The sequence below is a fragment of the Adelges cooleyi genome, unplaced genomic scaffold (genome assembly GCF_023614345.1).
Source record: "Adelges cooleyi isolate 19-005CV unplaced genomic scaffold, UGA_ACOO_1.1 ACOO_flye_CR_arks_rails_tigmint_CR_PRNA_247, whole genome shotgun sequence".
Classification (NCBI taxonomy): domain Eukaryota; kingdom Metazoa; phylum Arthropoda; class Insecta; order Hemiptera; family Adelgidae; genus Adelges; species Adelges cooleyi.
Genome location: NW_026095912.1, coordinates 7,728,186 through 7,749,488, shown reverse-complemented (window position 1 = coordinate 7,749,488; position 21,303 = coordinate 7,728,186). Strand labels below are relative to the sequence as shown.

The 21,303-nt window shown below is 29.9% G+C and overlaps 2 protein-coding genes and 1 long non-coding RNA gene across 3 annotated transcripts; 1 reads left to right on the top strand and 2 right to left on the bottom strand.

Moving 5' to 3' along the window:
* Positions 1-137: 137 nt before the first annotated feature.
* Positions 138-6,766, top strand: LOC126837261 (uncharacterized). The gene is made up of 5 exons (XR_007685489.1): positions 138-416; positions 2,698-2,861; positions 3,003-3,185; positions 5,526-5,701; positions 6,016-6,766. It is a non-coding gene; the product is annotated as an uncharacterized LOC126837261 (long non-coding RNA).
* Positions 6,767-7,828: 1,062 nt separating this feature from the next.
* On the bottom strand, positions 7,829-14,495 carry LOC126837018 (uncharacterized). The gene is made up of 6 exons (XM_050570741.1): positions 14,314-14,495; positions 13,232-13,327; positions 12,100-12,325; positions 9,569-9,793; positions 9,302-9,508; positions 7,829-7,920 (listed from the first exon to the last, which is right to left on the bottom strand). Exons 1-6 carry the CDS (start codon positions 14,458-14,460, stop codon positions 7,829-7,831), a joined length of 993 nt encoding a protein of 330 aa, XP_050426698.1. The 5' UTR covers positions 14,461-14,495.
* A 1,113-nt stretch (positions 14,496-15,608) lies between these two features.
* On the bottom strand, positions 15,609-18,180 carry LOC126837016 (cathepsin B-like). Its single transcript, XM_050570739.1, has 6 exons — positions 18,037-18,180; positions 17,550-17,780; positions 16,261-16,470; positions 16,075-16,180; positions 15,896-16,006; positions 15,609-15,794 (listed from the first exon to the last, which is right to left on the bottom strand). Exons 1-6 carry the CDS (start codon positions 18,178-18,180, stop codon positions 15,778-15,780), a joined length of 819 nt encoding a protein of 272 aa, XP_050426696.1. The 3' UTR covers positions 15,609-15,777.
* Between the last annotated feature and the right edge of the window lie 3,123 nt (positions 18,181-21,303).

The following is a 21,303-nucleotide window of genomic DNA, read 5'->3' as shown; positions in this document are numbered from 1 at the left end:
GGGCAGTCGGCGACAGCCGTTAGTCGGTCCGTTCCGAGTGGACGGACTTTGATCCTGGTCGCACAGGTGGGGCGATGTTCGTCCACCAGTTATCGCATGTAGAAGCGGAGGGCGGCGAGACCAAAACGACACGGTCGTTGACAAAGTCAGCGGTACCGTGTCACAGTGGCCCAGTATCCATCGTAATATTCTTTAAAAAAATATATGTAGCTTATTTTATATATATATATATATATATGCGATATTTGATTGCTTTAATTTAAAAAATCAGACGCCCTTATAGTGAAAACCGCTTCATTTGTAAATATTATCCATTTCAGCTAATTTTATATCAACTATTTGACGAATTAATAGGAGGCCACGGCAATGACACGAGGGGATCATCAACACTAGTCATTAATTCATCTAAACAAGAGGTATTTACTAGTTGACTTAACAATAAGAGTTTTTTAAATAAGTACTACCATAACGTATTATTATACAGGTTTTACACCGTCAAATATAAAAAGATTATTATTTGAATATGTTTAAGCTTTCGCTGGTTAAAATATCCCGTGGATAACTTTCAGATATTGTGTTAATAGCTGTTGTTAGCCGATGTTCGGTCTTTGCACAGAGTCCGAAACGTCGGCTAACAACTATATTGACACAGATATTTCTGAATCATTATTATTTGTTTTTAAATTAATATCTGTAGGTAGAAAAAACTATTATAAATAAAACTATACAATGCGAATCTGTAGATAGCAGTATTCTTATTGTGTTCTCTTAGAATCTGCATCCAAACATTTCTTTGTCATTCGAAGCGCATGATTGAAACAAACCTAAATAATAAATTCAAAATAGTTTAATTCTCTATAATAAGTTACTTTTGGCCAGATAATAAACACTACAATTTTAGCCAGAAACTTGATTGTACATAATTTTTTAATCTCCTTGGCTTATGCTGTAACTGGAAGCTCCATGTAATTTTTTTTTAAAATTATAATTCCACAACTAATCTAAATTTATTCGGTACACCAACGAAACATGAAAATGCTCTTTCATGGTTGCAGACTCGGCTGAAAAACTTTTTTTCAATCCGTTCTTAATCATAAACGAAGATGATATCTCGTTGTTTGCCGTGATTCGACTGCTGTATCATGTTAATTAGTTAAGTGGAATATTAAAATCTTTATAGAGTTTTTATTCTATTTAATCCTGTAATTTTTAAACTTTTTGTCGGTTTCCTTTTTTGAAAATTTGACATATTATTGTTTCATTCTAGTGATATATTTTCCCTTGTCCAATAGTTCAGCTGTACTTTTATTTTCTCCTGGTGACTTAATATTTTTTTAGAATCTAAATCGCGTACTGTTCTTCTTCTAAGTTAAGATTTGATAATCCCAATTCTAGTGTATAATATATGGTATCTTCTTGTTTATCTACTTCCGTTGTTGAATTTATTTTAAAGAAGTTATCAAAGTGCTGTAACGGTCACATTTAGCCGCCCGTTACCACTCGCCTCCAAATATGCATTATTAGCAGTTTACCCCGATTAGCATGTATTGCGATATACGCCTGTATATCTTGGTGGAAGTTAGTATTTTAGTAGAAAATAAAACACAACAATAATATGTTTAACACAATACTATTAAATATAAAAACACACACAGTATAGAGAATAATATATATATACAACGTACGTTTCAATTATAACAGCAGCCGTAATAGAATGGTAAATCCAACACCTTAATACTATGTCTTATATACGATACAATCTAGGTTACAGACGTAATTGGTCCTTGTATAAAACAACTTAAATATTACTCATGATTTCTTCAGTGTACACATATACTACCATATAAGGTTATATAATATTTATTACTTATATTCCATGACCCAGATAAACAATATTAATTATATTCAATAGCATGTAAGCCATTATAGACAACAGACACAAGGGACAATGCCAGGGGCACCGATGCTCAGTTAGTTGACATACTACCATCTTCGGACCACGACCTAATTATTCTAAAGCCATTAACTATTATTTCACGTTACATTACTATTTTATATTTCTTTTAACTTTACCCGTACTCGTGTGTCCGTTCAACTCCACCATTACCTGGACTAACTACAGAGAACGCTTTAGGATCCAGGTAGAGGTGTAATATATATGTACATAGCTTTACTTATTTAATAAACCTGTTTTCGTTTTGTTGCACACTTGAGAGTTAGGTTATTTAGAGTTAGGTTACGATCGCCTGTTAAGCTCCTCAGGCGATATAGCAAGTATACAAAGGAGATTTTAGGGATATTGAAGTGTAGATACGGCCTAGCCATCCGTCCCGTCTTCGGGTCCACTAATTTAACCCTATCGACTGTCGTTTCGGCCTAGCCTAGCCAACTAGCTAAGCAGACACGTTACAATTTGGTCGAGGCGCCGATTTTCGTTAGTCTTACCTCAGGGAGGGACCCCAATATTTTTAAGGAAATAGACGACGGACACGACCCCATATAATTGTACCCGCTATTTTCGATTTAACTCTCAGGTTGTAGTAAAGTACATTTTTTTTACAGTATACTATCTGATATACTTATTAGAACTGTATTCTAATAACTATTTCTGTGGATTCTGTTATTTCACATGTTTTTTTAGTTTAAAATGCTTTATTTATCTACAAAATATAAACAATCGAATTGTTGATTTTTTAGTTACACCTCTGCTAATACCAATTCAAGCAGCAGCAGTAGAAAAAGAAATAGATGCATTATCAAAGGACGGTAAAGATAAAAGCCAAATTGAATCATCATTGTATAAATCAAGCACTTAGTTCTTAAAGAGCAGTGGAATCAAATGGACGCATTATAGCTTGGAAGTAAGAGCGCTGACGCATTCTAGTAAAGCTAAATTATTATTTTATAAACTAAATATGTCTGTTGAATCACAAGTGTCCGAAGGTATAAAACTAGCGTAATTTAAAGGAAGTAGTTTAAACATATTGAATATAATATTATAGATCCTCAAAATCGCGTCCAAATTCACCCTTTTATGTCCATCGAACAAAATACACTAAGTTGTGATGATAATTTCAACTGCTACAAAAATTATCTTGACTGGTTAGAAGATCAAATGAAAATCGAACTACAGTTGGGGTCAAAAAATGTATTGCCCTTTTCACCAAACTTCATACATGCAACGGGTAAGTATAAGTTAACTGCAATTGTGAAATTAGCACGGACGCTATAATTTAGGGAAGAAGATATTAATATTAATAAATATAAACAATTAATGATATCATTGCAAATAGTTCATATAGGCCTGCAGACAATTTTTATGCTACTTTTACAAACTCATACTAAACATAATATTTTTTTTTTTTAGTTATTGTGAATTACACTAATAAAAGTGTTAATTACATTTTGCATCATCCTAAAGAAAATATAAAACCATATCATTTTAGATTGTAAAATATTTTTGGTTCTTTTGCATTTCATCTCACCGAAAAAGTATAACAGTTAATAATATGTTCTAAATATTTTTTACCTTCGTCAGCTTAAAGCTAATTTATTTGGTATTCATAATATAAAATCTGAAGACGCGATGTGTTTTCATAAAAAAAAGGCGAGGAATTCAAAGGTGTTATGAACAGAAGTGTGTACATTTTCATACATATTCAACAATGTGTTATATGATGACCACGTCATCAATATAGGTTACGTGTTTTTTAAATAAATGGGGGCAGTGCTTCCGGCGACTTGAGACTGATGACCAAACGATTAAATTAACAATAACGCTTAATTTCAAATTGTAAAACAATATTAAAGACAATTAAATTCAATGATATTTCGTCAGTCAACTTTACCGTAGCCATATGTCATCAGTCAAGAGTACTTGGTTGTCGCTGTCCGTCTACAAGGTTTAAGTTCGAGAGTTCGTTCATTAACACCTAGTAGTCTATCCTCTTTCCTCGTGCACTTGTCTTGCGACTCGTTCGCACAGTGCACATTCCTTTCTTTAAGTACCCGTGTCTTGCGATTCGTTCGCACCTCGTACTTTATCCTTCCTTCATCTCTCCAAGTATTCGTGTCTTGCGATTCGTTCGCACCGTGTTTGCTTACATTTCCTTAGGTACTCGTGTCTTGCGATTCGTTCGAACCTTGTACCTATCCTTTCTCTATCTCTAATTATTTTTAATCCAGTGTAAACAACGGCTCTTCGACATCCGCGAAGAACCCGAACAGCAATCCGTTATACTCTAGTGCTCTGGCAAGTACCAGTGTTCAACCAGCGTGTATACATCCAGAGTACAGAGTCACTCTATCACCATTATTTTTGTCTTACGACAAATGTGGTCCACTTGAAGTTAAAGAATTAGGATTATTTAGTCACAACTGTCCTGGACAATAAAAAATAATACCGTCGTTAGATGTTCGCTAAGCTTTGATCGATACAGGTAGATTTAAAATAGTAGAACATTGTATCTCAACTAGAAGACATTCAAGCTTAAACTGTGATGGAGATTTTGGTGTGATAAAACGTAGTTTAAGCAAAATTTACCAAATCTATACCATACAAGAATATCTCAAATTAATAATACAGTCTAGTAATAAGAACAACTTAAAATTTAACTTATAACTATATTAACATTAATTTTGAAGAATAAACAAAAAAAATTCGGTTTATCGTGAAAAAAAGTATCATTCAATGAGTCATTTCTTCACTGCTCGTACTCCGTTTATAAAAAAAGGCTAGTAACAACTATCAAAAATATAAAGAGCATCAAGAAATATAATTTCTGGTTTACGACAACTGACAACAGGCAATAATTATAATTACATGCTTTACTTTAACTCACTAACACGTACCGTAATCTTGCAAAATAATTTAACCTACTTCTCGTAGATGGCTGAAACTTAGCACATACACTCATCTCGGATGACAATACAATATCCTGTAATAATATTGGGACTCAGACATTCTGGTCGCCCTACACAGGGTCATATGTGGGGTCATTTCACTAAAATTCCATGTTTTTTCAAATCTTCCAAAATTAATGAATGAAATTAGTTATATATTCACATTATTTAAAATTGTAGTTAATTTTCGGTTGTTTTCAAAGTAGTTGACGTTTAAAAAAAATGTGCTACAATTGATTGGTAAATTGTACTATGTTAGTAAATAAAATGTTTCTTTTAAATTTAATTGGGAAATGTAAAAAATTGCATAAATAATAATTATAATTTGTTTTTGACATAAGTAGGTATACAACGTTTTAATGGACATAAATAATTGTTGATTAAATAAAAACCTAATTATTTATAACAATAATTACAATTTAATAAACACTAGTTTATTTTATCAACGAAATAAAATAAAATATGTATCATCGTTACTAAAAGTGTAAACATGTAAAAATGATTAAAATAAAAAAACCTTTCTCTCGTGTGATTTATGATAACTATATGAATTGCAAACTCTTTAAAGTTAATTATTTAAACATAATTCATTATAAGTTAAATTAAACAAATTTTTTTTTAAGAAATCATTGAAGCTTGAGTGGGTCTTCAGTGCTTCGATGTTGCTCGCACCGCGCTCTCCTGTAGACCTAAGTCCACAGCCCTGAATATGGAACGTGCAAGTGTTCCGAAACGTTGGCCAACTAGTCAAGACATCCAAGTGGGACTGCTTGCATGTATTGATTCTACTTTTATAAATGTAAAAACTTTAAATTTTATCATTAATAAGAATAATTATAAATTTTATTCAATATTACTTATAATATTAATACAACACCTAGATTAAGGTTAATAATTAGAAATAAAAAATAAAATACAAGTTACACGTCCTCATAATAATATAACATTCTGTGTATTGAAACATTAAACTACTCGTAAGCATAAAATATACAAAAATACAGTAATTAAATCAGTTTAAAAAAGTGTAAAATATGTTACCATTTATAATAACAATAGTATTAATAAGCTTTCTCATCAGTTAAATAATAGGTAATATTATTATTTTGTTTATAGGTGACGTTTATCGGTTTGATAAAGCTTGTATAATTGGACATTATCGGTGACGTCAAGTTGATTAGGGGAAAACGAATGGCCTTCTACTAGAAACACGTTTGTTTTTTCTGCATACCTTATCCAATTCATTATACGGGGTGATTCATTTGGTCAATACACTCATTTTCTCTTAAAAATCAAAAAAATTGCAATTTTGTAGTTTTACTTTTTAAAACAATATTATTTTTGTAATTTTACAATATTAGACAATATTCAAATTCAAATCATTATGCCTTTATTATTTATATCATACAATTTAAAAAGAATACACAGTGTACGTTGGTATTAATATTTAATACCGGGTGATTGGTTAACTATGGGCCAGTCAATAACTTAGAAGCTATTGGACTTTTTTTAATTTTTTTTTTTATAAGCTTATAATTATTAGTTGGGACAAATTTAATATATTTTTTTTAATTAAAACTCCGTCCCTTATATATTAAAATCTTATAAACTTGAGTTTTTTTTAAATAGTAACGCACATATTTGATTAACTTTTTAAATTAAAAATAATTTGCTGAATATTTTGACTGGTCGATAGCCAGTTTTGGATAAGAACGAAAAAAAGGAAAACCTGCATTACTTGTACCAAATAATAAAAACAACACTTTCCGTAGAAATTTCTGAATTTAAAATCGAAGATCCTATAGAAATAATTAAATTTCCTGGACTTTTTGCAATATTTTTGTTGAAATTAACGAAGTAAAACATAATGCAATACACGCATGACAATGTTACAGACAAAGTTGAGTAAAAATATCATTTTTATTTCGGTTTATAGTCTAAAATATTAATGATAGCATACTTTAACAAATTATAAAAGCAAATTCTCTTGATTTCTATAATGTTTTAAAAATAAAAAAATGTTTGACTAAAGATTGTTACAATAAAATATATTCAGAATTTGTATCATATACCAAATAACAAATAATAGGGGAAAGCATCAATAAAACTAGCTCATTTATAGTAATTTGAAATGTTCATTATTTTTTTGGTTATTGATTGCCGAAAATCATTCTACGCTATTAAAAAATCGTAATGCATTAGCTATAAAAAGTGTCTAAATACAATACCACAAAACTATTATATTGTAGGCTTCCTCTTCATAATAATAACTGATACTCATATTACTTGTTATACCTATGTATATGAAAAGATTTACAACATTCATGTTGGGTTTTGGGGTAGATAGTAAATTCCAAATAAATATATTTTGTGAAACAAAAAATGTAAAGTCATCTTAAAAAAGACTACTTGATATGAATTTAATTCTCATTAACCTTTTCAGGGTAGTAGCAGTAAAATTTGCGACAAAAATAACGATAATTTGGTCGAACTTCTTGAGTATTATGATGAAGTAACAAGTGCACATTTAGCCTACATTAAAAAAAATCAAATTCAAGTTAAAAATTATAAAAGCAATAACCCATTAAAATGTTTTCTTTTTTGTATATATATTTTGTTACATATTTTATAAAATATACTTATATATTTGGTTTATTTATATTATTTATACATTTTCAATTTGATTTGTATAGGAAGCAGAATTTTATTTATATTATAAAAAAAGATGGCAACTAAGAAAAATAAATATAGGTAAAAGCCATATTTTTAGTAGATAAAAAATTGTATAATTTTGTCTACTTAATATGTACACAATATATAAAACTAAAATTATTTTAGCTAATATTTTTGTTTACAAAAATAGATAAAAAAAAATATAAATATACTAATTACGGGCCATAATATTGTGTACAGGTTTGGGACAACAATTCTATGTGTTGGGCAAGTATAAAACTCCTGACGGGCGTATTTTAGGATTGACTTTGAACACACCCATGGTCCCTTCATTATAATCTTTGACACCTGAAAAACGTAAATAACATTATTAATGTTTGTATTTTGATAGTTTGTTCTTCTATGTATTACACCTTTGGGCTTATATTTGTAATCCCGGAGTTAGATTATTACGTTTTATGTAACATATCTACAAAACAATAAAATTCAATACTTTTCAATTAATCTATTGGTACTTTTCAGTTAGATGCAACATAATTAGAAAAATTAATTTAAATTTTCCTAAAATTAACAAACTTCATGAAACATTCATAAACTTCACGATTACACGTATAGTTTAAAGCAACGAACGAACTTTGAGTCAACTTATCCGGAACTTCGGATACACGTAGAATCACTCTCTTATATATCCAACAGAATAAGCTTTTAAACACAACCAATATCATCTGAATTGTCTAGTTTCACTATTTTTTATTTAAATTTTGAAATATTTTAGTATAAATAAATCATTAAAATCTTAAATATAATAATAGTTTTATCTTTATTATTATAATTTTAAAATTACTGAATACTATTAATCTTTAATTTTTAAATAAAATCTTAAATTTAATAAATCATTAGTTTTAAAAAATTTGTCAGACATTTAAAAAGAAATTGATTTTTGTTTATTTTTCCATAAGATGCACTAAAAAAATAATTGTAAGAATAATTTCACTTGGCACATTTAAATGTCTTATTTTTACTGTATACAATTTTATTTATACTTAAATATATATTAAATGTATGGAGTTTGCCGAGTTGGACCTTAATGGATTAAAGAACTAAAATTATAAACTCAATATTAAATTTATAATACCGATTAGGTAAGAAAAAGTATTGTTGTGTATGATGTTCCTTGGCTTTAGTGGTTCGCCTCGAAGTGATCCCCTACGACTGCGGACCGACTAGTAGCACTGGGTGCTAATTGTGGGCCGGAAAAGGTGTGTCACAAAATGAAATGACCTTGGTAGAATTCTTTCTCCCCTAACCACAGGGATGAGAGTATTGCTGTGTATATGTAATATTTTGAAATTGAGTGGACTTTCAGTGCCTTATAAGAATTTATACAAATAAGCATTACAAGAATCCATAAACGTTTGTACCACGAGAACATATTCTATTCCTATAAAATTAATAATGTATTTATTGTTAAAATACATATGTTACAACGATTCAAAGATAGGGTAGATTTAATTTGCAGAAACTTCTTATAATGGAAAAATTAAAATTTTTTTTTATAGAAATTACTGTAGTAGTAGAAAAAACAACCAATAAGGAGTTCCTATTAGTGTATTAAATATTAATAGGTAACTAATAACAAAACAAAACAAAATATTGTCTTCTTACACTAGATGAATCATTAAAACAAAATAACTTTAGACCTTATTCAAAGAGATTACCTAGTACTTACATGTTAAGCGTACAAAGCTTGACGAATACGGTACCCCGGTCACTGACATTGACTGTATGTCATTTCTTAATCGGTTTTCCGTGCTGTTTAGATACAGTTCAAAGCAGTAAGATGTAACTGCATTAAAAATGTCATTTCTCCAACCACAATATTTTGTATTAGGGGTATTCGAAGCCACTGGTATACGCTCGACATTATATTTGGCATCTATAAGGTCATATTTAATTCTATAGTAAAATATATCTCCACATATGGCATATTTTTTACCCTCAGTTATTCTTGAGTTGATATCGATATTTATTTTTAAAAAATGTCGTTTGGCAACAAAATCTAAAGTGCTCAAGTCCAAATTATAGCGCGTCCATTCGATTCCACTATTTTCCAAGAACGATTCAGTCAATTCACCTAATAGTTTTTCAATCTTTATAAATTTATTTTTTTCAGCCATTTCAATTATTTCTACTACTTGAATTGGTATTAGCAGAGGAGCAACTGAAAAAAAATCCATTTCATTATATTTGGAGAGATAAATTATATATTTTTATTAAAGAAATCACCTTAATAACAATTAAAATTACATTTTGTTTTACGGTTGTATAATTAATAATTATAAGCTAATTTTTCACTCTAACTTGAAGATGATAGGTAGAGTTGGGTAAATTTATGTATAAAAGTTGTATACGCCAATCGTGAATGATACATATAATTTAATGTCATTTTTTTAAAATTACTTAACGTATAACCTAGTTACAAAGAGAAGAAGTAGTCGAGTGGATAAGGTGGCTCTGTGTTGGCGCTAACTATTGCCGGTTCGACAGTCGGTCTTGGGCGCTCCGTTTACCGAGCGAGCAACCGTCCGGTCCAGTGAAAAGGAGCCGTCATCCCACTCTCCGGCGGCAGACTGAAGACCCGTCCCGGACAACGAATATTTAATGAGTGGAAAATTATTTTATTGTGGCTAAGAGTGCAAGACTATATTCTAGAAATTAATTTAATAAAAAATATATTTAAAAACTATTTTAATTATAAAATTGCTAAGGTAATGAAGCATGAATACTGAAGTATTCGTTTTAATATTACTTAATTAGTTTATAATTGAATGTTTCAATATAGAATATATCAATACATAGTTCAGTTAGTAATACTTGCATCTTGCTTTTAATTTTTAGTTGCGCGTATTTGGGCGACATGCGGGCTAGCCTAAACCTCCAAGCTGCCAAGAGTTAAAAAATCTTGTTAGTTGTGGTGCTTACACGGGCATGTCATTTCTGTATTTAAATTTTCAAAAGTAACAACATTCGCGGTATTTCCACCGTTTACGAGAGCGCTTGGAGATTAATTTAACATTGCGTAGACCTGTGCGCCGCGGGGCTAGATGATGTTAAATAATATTCTCTGCGGCCCAGTCGAAGAAATGATGCCAAATTACATGCTGATCAGGAAGAAGTTGAAAATTAAAGCTAGTAAAGTTACAGGAAACTTTATAGACATGATCGAAGCAATCCTGTCAGAGAAAGAGAATGATAAGAAAGTGAGACAGGCGGAAATATAGAATTGCAATTATTAGCTACATTAGCTGTGGGCCGAAGGACAATAATAAATTTGACATTGTCAAAATATGTGAACCTGCCATTGTAGGTACCAAATTTTTGTATCCGAAAAGGAGTATTTGTTCAGGGATTGTACAGGAATAATAAATGTTGTGTAACGGGAGGATGCGTAAAGCGAAAGCAATTCTCTTCCAGTTCCACGAAAGAAAAAAAAATTAAAAAGAATTCATGATAAAACGCTACAAGCATTTAAAATGATAAACAATTTCCAACTGGATGGTCTATAATCGCAACTAATATACAACTTTTATAAATATAGGTTGAAACGTCAAGAGGAGCACCCCTCCCTTCTCCGTGGAACTTTTGAAACTTACTTTGTATATCCGTTGTCATGAAAAATTTTTTTTATTGTTTATTATTTTGGCCATGGTCGCCTGGCCTATAACGTAGTTTTTAGTTTTTTTCTTTACATTCCTTAGTTAAAATGATTAAGAATCAGTTTTTTACGTAAAATAATCTCAGTTTTTTTTAAAAAAATATTTAACTATTTTTTCGAATAAAAAAAAATCATTAAAATTGAGTCGACAATCTAAAAAATTAGTTTTTTTCATGTTAGCCAAATTTTATAATTTTTTCAGAAAGCTAATATAATTTTACATAACATTTGTATATTTTAAACTGGGTTCTCCTTATAAACGTTTAAAAAACTAAAAATGAGGGGAAATTTTATTTAAAAAAATTAAAAAAAACAAAAAAACATCTTAATTATTTAAACACATAATTATTTCAACTATTTCGATTGCTGTGGTCGTTTCTTCGATACTAATGTGGGGTTTATTGTGACAGTTTACACGATACATTTTTATCTGGACATTGAACCGATTTACTCGAGTAGCATGTCTATTGATTCAAAATCGTATGCTATTATGATATAACTTCACATGAAACATTTTTAAACAACATTTTTACAAACATTTATCCCCTTAAATTAACATTTAAACAGGTATCCCCTCTTTCAAAAGCCGCCTCGAACCTTAATTTTTACCACCCATCGCCCCCCTGAAAGGTTTTGTATTTTATTTTTATACATGATTTCAAGATTTAAGAGCTGAAAATTAGACTGAAACTAGGTTTTATCTAATATTACATTATTTATCTCCAATATACTACACACATACTATACCCCCGTGATAACACTAATATAACATTATAACATATAACAATAAATTATAACATTAATATAATCACTTTTAGCAAGCGTTTTCCCGAATTTCCTGTTAACAGTTACTGTAGTGTTGCCTCTCTCAGTCAACAGTTGTCCCGGCAGGGTACCAGCCTTTACGTATGCTAGCCATTCACTACTTACTGCTTTAAACGTACCACCCATTTCGTCTTCAGCTGGTATCACTTCAGCCCATACCCGGTAATAGTTGACAAAATTCTCTTCAAGGTCAACATCAAAAAATATTAAAGCCTGTAACATAATTACTCTATTGTTCAAAACATTACCAGAATGAGTCGTACGTTTTGTAACTTGTTGTAAACAAGTGTGTGTTTATGAGGAGTTAAGTTTATATTTTATAAATATTGCTTTTATAATTTTTATCATAACTTTTTCACAAATTATATTATAGATTGTGATATCTGATTTAAAAATACACAGTCGGATGTACTTTTTCACTTTATTCATATATTTTTTTTTGTTGTAAAAATTGAGATAGTGACACAACTCTACAATGTTTTTATTTATACAGGGTGATCCACTTATCTTGAACCGATCAATATCTCAGAGGGTTTAATAAGAAATTACATTTTTTTTCATGTGATCTCAATTTTTTTTGTTTTACCTGCCACCCAACTTAGTTTTTTTGATAGCAACTTTTGAAACTTAAATGGTAACGTATATATTTTATTAACTTTTTAAATTGAGAATAATGTACTAAACATTTTGACTGGTCGATAACCAGTTACGGATAACTATTTTTAAAGTTATAAGAGTTTTAAAGTTAGGATGGGAGGGGAAGTGTGGTTGGGAAATGCGCGCAGATAAAACTAATACTACACTCCACCTTTCCTCCTGCCTTAAACTTGAAACTTTAATAACTTCATTGTATAAAAAAAATATGAAAAAAAAATTATAATTTCTCATTAAATCCTATGAGATATTGAGTGGATCGTGCGATATAGTAAAATCTACTTAACTAGGGTTGTGTTCATTTTATAGTTTAACAAAATATCGTTAATTTCAAATTGCCTCGCGTATTTTGACCTTTTGAAGTGATCAATTCAAAACAAATAAGAGTGAAAAACCTCAGTTTAAAAAGTAAAACTAAATTATTACTAAATCTAAAAATCATGTTGTCAAACTTAATATTATTACCTTTTTATTACTTTCATTTATGACGGTTGATGTTGATATTTTTGTGTCTTTGCCGTAGCCACCAGTTAACTCATCGTATAACTGATACAACATCAGCTGAAATTAACATTCATTACGATAACTTTATTAATGATTTTAATTAATTTGCAGAAGAAAACAAAAATCAATAACTGTTTAAAAAGGATTAGTTTTAACCACAAAATACGGACATGTGACACTGACAGTTTGTTCCTTCGAATAGGCAACCGCCTAAAGAAAGAAATAGCCCATATCTCCCTCTTTGGTGCCAAACATATTTGATAAGAATTAGATTGGCAGCTCTAACCTTAAACCCGCCAAATGTGACAAAAACCTTTCAAGTTTCAGTCAGGGGAATATACAGACGTTAAAGTAAAACAATCATATGGATTATAAATATAGCAGATATATTTATGTTTTCAAAATTTTTTATAAAGCTTTTCTAAATTAATCATGTGTGCGTATGTATTTATTACTGAACTGAATATTTTGTTGAGTGATTTAAATGAAACGCCCCTCTTCAAAAGATATATCTGATATCCTTCATATATCCCCCACACTGTAAAATAAAGGATATCGAGAGAGATATCTATGTACAAAAGAGAAACCAAAAAAATATCATTAACTCTGGTAATAGTTGAACCTTTTATGGCCGGAGCTTTAAGACTTTGCTGTATTCTAAAAACACGGTTTTAGACGAGCTAAATTCACTAAAACTAACCTTTTAGTCTATTACTAATTTTTAGTAAATAATGTTTTGAACTCAAGACAAGTGGACGCTATTTATAAACTAGTTAGTAATGAGAACGTTACGATTTATAGAGTTGTTAATTAAATAGAGGTCTTTCTGACTGGTGTATTTCTAATGGTCTTTCTCTGAATACAAGAAATACCCTTTAGCAGTCTTCGTAATCCTTTAAAATTTGACCATTTAATTAGTGGGTTACTTTGTTAAATGATTTTTGCAGAATACGCTGGAGCGCAGTTGTTAATATCTACGTTCAATACTTATAGTTACCTACTAACCTACCTTATCAAAAATAATACCTACTTCTTTTGCTTACCTTATGAACCGTTATGTTGGCTCCGAAACTCATGCCATAGATTTGTTTCAATTGTTGTGGACACAACTTTTCAGCAGACGATATTATCTTCTCATATTCGACTTTTCCATTTGGAGTATCGTATTGACGCAATGATCGCTGTAACATCTTATCATTGTCTATGTTTTGTCTAATCAAACTGCTAAAAGTTTTACCCTATTAAACAAATAATAATTAACATTCTAACAACTATATCTAAGTAAATTAGTTTATTTTTTTAATTATTAAATAATAATATAACTTACAATCTCATATCCTATTTGAAAATAACTTCCTCTTACACGAATAGTGGGAAACTCAACTGAGGGTATTCTTTTTGTCGTGTGATCTAAATAAATAAAACAGTACAAATATTTGGTTTTGTTTTTTTTAGCTTTGATGCGGTATAAATTTCACAGTACAAGTTTTTTCATTATAGTTAACCTATTGCAATATATCCTAAAGGGTACGAAAATATTTTAGTTTTTACATGGGGTACAACTTAATAATATAATATTATATTATTAATAAATATTAATAACGTTTATTGATGAAAAAAAGACTCCATTAAAAAAAAATTGCAATAAAAATTAATCGGCTGTTTTTCCTAGCTAAACTGAGGCTCTTTTTTTAATAAAATCCCACTAAACTTTTAACAAAATAGGTACTTGAAAAAGGACTGTTTTCTGTTTTTAATTAAAAAATAATATCATTTTGGTACTTTTATTCTACTTAGATAAGGTTTTAAAAGTAATACTGCATACAAATAATAATAATTGTATAGCTATAGGTCACTTTTTAGTAAAAATTAAAGTAAAAAACATTATTAATGATTGAAATTTATTTATTAAAAAAACAATGTTGAGTTTAAATACAATTTTTCCGATAAAACTCGATTGAACCGCCAGGTAGTTTGCATATGAAACCTATCGGGTAGATCCGAGTAGATTGGGTTTCCACAAATTCTGTTATTATGCCTTATCTTAGGTGGTAATTTTAACTTACCAAGTGTTGAATGGATTAACGACTCAAATCATGTAATATTTTTCGGTAAACCCAGAAACTATTACATGATTTGAATCGTATATGTTCAATAAATTGATCTGATTTACTTCATGATTATGTTAATTTCTCCACTGCTGTTGATAACTTTTACAATAAAGCTATTTCTTTTTTTGTTCCAAAATGGAATTATTTAACTTTTTCTTTCAAAAAACCAGTAGCCGTATCTACTGCGGCCTTGGTTATAGAACATACCGTAGGGATTTATCCTTTTTTTGCTATAATACGTTAAATCAGGCCGAGCCGCTACTAATTGTTTTTCGATGTTACATTCGTTGGTACCCCTTCGGATCTTGAACGTTCCTCCATCACCCCAACGAGGGCCCCACGAGTTGACCATCAACCAGTAAGGAATTCCTTTTTTGACCCCCCATCCGATCAGCTTCACGGCGTGTGCAGCCCTATATTTAGCATTTTTTTGCTTTATATAGACGCCTTAGAGTATACGATTTTCGAATTAGCCTTTTATCTAGATGATAGAAGAGTTAATTTTGTCTCTCACCTGATTTGTAACTATAAAAATCATCATACACCTTAAAGGTCGCAGTGATTGGGCCGTACTGTAATACTTCTATTTGAATATCGCTAGAGTGTACGTCGTACGAGTCCATGGCTGTAATTATTAAAAGTCATCAAAATTCCATGGTTATAGGGAAGCCAAAGATTTGGTCACACAAATACCTTTGACGTGGTCGCTCTTGTAATCGATGCTAGTGTCACCGTAACAATTCTGTTCGCATTTGTGCTTGTTTTTTTGTCCATACGAAACTTTGTACGGTTGGCATCCCTACACCATAAAAAAACTGGTTTATTACATTGGTCGTGCTTGACTTTAATTGATTTGATGACAATGTGTTAAAGACTAACCTCATTTGAAGAGTAGTCACCTCCAGTGACAATACCGTGATCTTTAATAAACTTAAAGGCCTCATGAGGCCAGCTACCTCTAGTACATCCATAAAATTCAGTACCATGTTGAATACAAAAAATTAGTTGTTGGGCCGACAGCATTTTATTGAATTGGCCTTTTGTAGCGATGCACATGCGGTCAGAAAATACGCTCGTAGTCGCAAATGCCTACAACAGTAAATGACATACATTTTGGGAAAGTACCACTGTTGACTGTAAACTGACAAACTTAAACGGTGGAAAAACATTTTAGTTAGAATAAACTAGTCTGGGATTAGAAACACTGCCCTAAACAATCTGGACCATAATTCTAGGATCGTGCAGTAAAGTTCAATTAAATCTAATACGTCATTGAATGTGAAATGGGCCCACGTATTTCCCAAACCACTGAACTAATTTCATCATGTAGCAGGACAGAAATCGTACCAAAAAGATACTTAATTGAGCCAAAAAATTGAAAAATCCAACCTTCTTTAAAAATTAAAAATAACCTAGAAAATTAGACCGAAGTTTGAGTGGAGCTATAAAATATACGATTTTCATAAAAATCTGTAGTCAAATATTTTTGTATAAATTAAAAATCAAGAAAAAGAACGAATTTTATTTTTGACAGTTGTAAATTTTTAGGTAGCATATGTGCAGTAGCGCAACCAAGATTAATTTTTGGGAGTGGAGTAGGTTATGAATTTTAAAAAATTGGAATTGTTTAGGGTTTAAAAGTAAATTTAAAAAAAACTAATTTTTCTGTCTGAGACTTATTAAAAAGTACGAGTGAAGATGGCTTACATTAAATATATATTACTTGTTTTTAAATGATAATAATAGTAATTAGTTACAATCTATGAGTAGTTTTTCGGTAGAATGACTTGCAATGCATGTACGAGTATGTTTAAAGTAGCCATTCTATCAAGTCTCTGTTGTCCTGTTGTTCAGTAAGTAGTTTGAACCTTACAAAGCCGTAGTTTTTAAGTTTCCTATTTTTAATGAATCAATTGACAATATAAGATATTTTGAAAAGTTTTTCTATCATCGTCATTTATCTAACAAAATCATTTTATAAATTAATAATTCTATATATCCCAGAGGATTAATTGGATCCGAAACATAGCAAAAATGATTTTCGAAATGCAAGAACAAAATACTCAAATAAAAGATTTTATTATTTTTTTAGTTTTATTATTGAAGACTGAAATTGGGTTCTATTTCGCTAACATTTCTCTAAGCTTAAAAATGTTTAGTAGCATCACCCAACAGCTGCCGCATGGTCCCTGGTGACGAATGTGTCCGATTGTTTGACAATGCTTCCAAACTTCTCTCGCATCGAACGTTTCCTTCCATACTGATGGATACTGATTTAAACTAATTTCTTCTTTATCCTTAGGTCTATATGAAAAGTCCCTTGTCGGTGGTTCGGGCAATACCCCAAACAAGTTCATTAAGAACTCATCTGTAGTATTCGCAGGAAAGTTTCTCCCGGCCTGATAAAAAGCATCAAAAAGTTACATAGCACAACTATATATATATATATATATATATATATATATATATATATATATTTATAATCGTTACACGCAAATATTATTTATTTAATCTTATTTTAAAATCAAATTAAAATTAGACAATTATGAATATATATTATATGTAGATAAAACTATAAACTATAGCTTCAAATTGTAACACCAATGTTAATCAACGTAATAGCATTAATTATTTATAGATTAGTATAACAGTTACCTTCCATGTTATTGCTTCCTTGTTTAGTTTCTCAATATATTCATCGGATAGAGATGGGTTTATATACGTAGTTTGATTTGCTTGAACGATTTGATCAATTATACTGAACCAAACAACGTACAAGAAAATAAAAACTCTAGGCATGGTTATGATGGACAAACCACTGTTAATAACACAATTTCCTTACATGGCAGACGTTAGTCATAGTAGTAATTTTAAATGAAATTATTGATTGTTTTATATACCTTTTAATACACCTTATGACGGCTTAATAATGTAGCTTTAATGATTGTTCTAAGACGATATTAATTATTAAAGGAAAATAAGCATGACAAATAAGTATAAATATACACATTTTAATAGAGTCAGAAAGGCTAATAAAAAATAATAGTTTCATAAATTTTATTACTTATAATAGCTAAAAAAAATATATAAATATAGCAGAGATGGGCAAACTGGATTACAATCCGTAATTGATTACAAAGGTTAGGTTATTACAAACTACTCGTAATCCTAAATTAATAAAAAAATAACTTTCATAAAATATTTTTAAAAAAATGATTTCATGAAATTTTAGAACCCTATTTATGATACATACTTTTTCTATATTTTGATTAATTAAAAAAAGTATTTTTCTGGTTGTCACATTGTTATGAATGATTTCCTCAATCGAAAGAAAATCGTTCATTGGTTAAAAAAATTATTGTTGAATTTTAACAAGTAAAACCCCCGGGCGCTTCGACCAGGATGTTTAAGAACGTTAAGTTCCTACAGTATATTTTATAAATAAAAATCGGATCTTTACTTAAAAATATTTATAAGATTAAATACTGGGATTAATTTTAATCTGACTTTAATCAGCATTCTCTTTTTTCTAGATTGACGGAATATCTATAATCCATTAATTCGACCTATTGGAAAATTAGATTATTTTTAATTCTGTTATCCTGGATAACTCTAATTAATAAAAAAAAGAATCCAGTAATTCGTGATTAATTAATAATCCTACCCATCTCTGAATTATAGTATACAGTTATGTATCATAAATAAATGTGTATCGCTACATATCGTTGCTATATTGTATAGTAAATAATATTTATACATGTATCTATATGTATGTATGTACAATATTTAGTTTTGTAGGCATTATAAGTAATAAAATAAATTATATTTATATCAAATGATAAAAATTATTTTCCATTAGCCTTTCTACAGGCTAATAAAAGATAAATTTTCTCCACTACGCGGTAAAACATTGAATCATATATATGTTTTTGGCTATTTGTATGACTGAATAAACGTCATGTAATCAATGGCTCACAATCATATCAAATTTTAGTCACTCATATCAATTTATAAGGTATGTTAGAATTCAAGAATTAACTGGTTGAATATAGTGCAAAAAGTTTCATTCGCGGCCGAGGATTAAACCGTGAACCGTTCACGCTAAATACATCAAATTCAGCCATTTAACGACCTAACGTAAAATCGGTCACTCAAAATAAATGATAATGGTTGTTTTTTAATTTATTTATTTTCATTGCAAAGCTTTATAGAACTATACAGCGATATGATGTGTCTAAGGACAATTTTTTTCCTGTGGACCGATCTACTCGAGTAGAATATCTAAACCTTGGGGTCAGAACATAGTGGTCAAAATATATTGGGGAAGGAGAGGACACAGGACTGCAGAAATTATTATAACTGAATGATAAAATCGCTTGCGAAATATAATTTTTTATAACTCAATATTTTTTTTATTATTTATATATTTTCATATTTATATAAAATATCCTAAGCCAAATAAATGTGATTTGCAACCAAAAAATGAATAAGCATTAATTATAAGACTTAGTTATTTGTATAAAAACATACAAAAAATAAAAGAATGAGTGCAATTGTTGTGTTTTATTTAAATTTGTAATATTTTAAAATCGTATAATATAAAAGCCTTTAAATACAATACAAATTGTCTATTAAGTATTATTTTATTTTTAAAAATTTGCTTCTCCGTTTGCTATTTTGGTTTACCTAAAATGAATGGCTCAAAAAGCTGTACAACTTTTGTCGGCTTTGTAAATTGTATTTAAAATTTAAAATACATTCAAAATGTAAAAATTTATATTTAAAAAATAAATGACACAAATTGCAATAACTTATCCGATTTTGTGTTTTTAGATCTGTGTTACTAATTACAAAACTTTATACTAGCATTTATTAAGGCGCATTATATAGGCAATTTTTATATATACATTTTTTACTTTATTAGAAAGATCTAAAAAATAATCTGATTTAAGTCTTTGAATAACATTTGGATTCTTCAAAACATTTACAAGGTAATTTCTATGTGAAAAATTGAAATGTTTAAAGATTTTTAATTACAGTAGTCAGTAACATTAAAAATTTACTTCGATTGGTACATTTAGCAAGTTTTCGATGATCTATATCTATTTACAAAACTATTGTCGGACTAGGCGTACTGTTAAAATTCGAATGCGTGTTTGCATTAAAAAAAAAACGCAATTATAGACTCCTAAAGTGATAAACTAAATAAAAATTGTTTTAGTATAGGTGTTGTTGCAGTATCAGCGACGAGGGAGGAAAGTTATTTGTAATTATGACATTAATTAAAATATTGACAATATTATTTATGCTACTATAAACGTATGAAACGTCATTTCCATTATTATCTTTATACCGACGGGTTTTTTGATACGAACCTAACGCGAACCAAGCCGAATTAGGACGGGCTCGCGAACGGTTCACGAGGGTTTGGCTCGCTAGTGTATACGCGGCTTTGGACGAACACACAGCGGACCTGGTTTAAGTTGGGACAGCGTCGTCCACAGGTTCGTCACTTAGCCGAGTGTTCGTTTAGTCGCGTATATAATTTTTTGTGTAGCCACGTATTATATTTTTAATTTAAAATTTCTAATTACCTACTGTATTAAGTTATTTTTTATTATGGAATGGTCAGTAGAAGAAAATATTCTTCTAATTGACATTTGCAAAAGTAAAGCTTTATTATGGGACTCGAAACATTGTGATTATTTTAAAAAGCATTTAGAAGAAGATGCGTGGACGGTGAAGGGAGATAGCCGAAAAGTCAGTCGATGACTGCAAAAAAATAGTTGTTTGCTTGTTGGCATTAACATAGTCGCACCACTCATCACCAGCATTCCATAATCTTCGGATGACATCTCGGAAGATACTGACGGTAGTTCGGTATTGGTTGCTATAGGTTCGCATTTCCCAATAGTTCTGGAG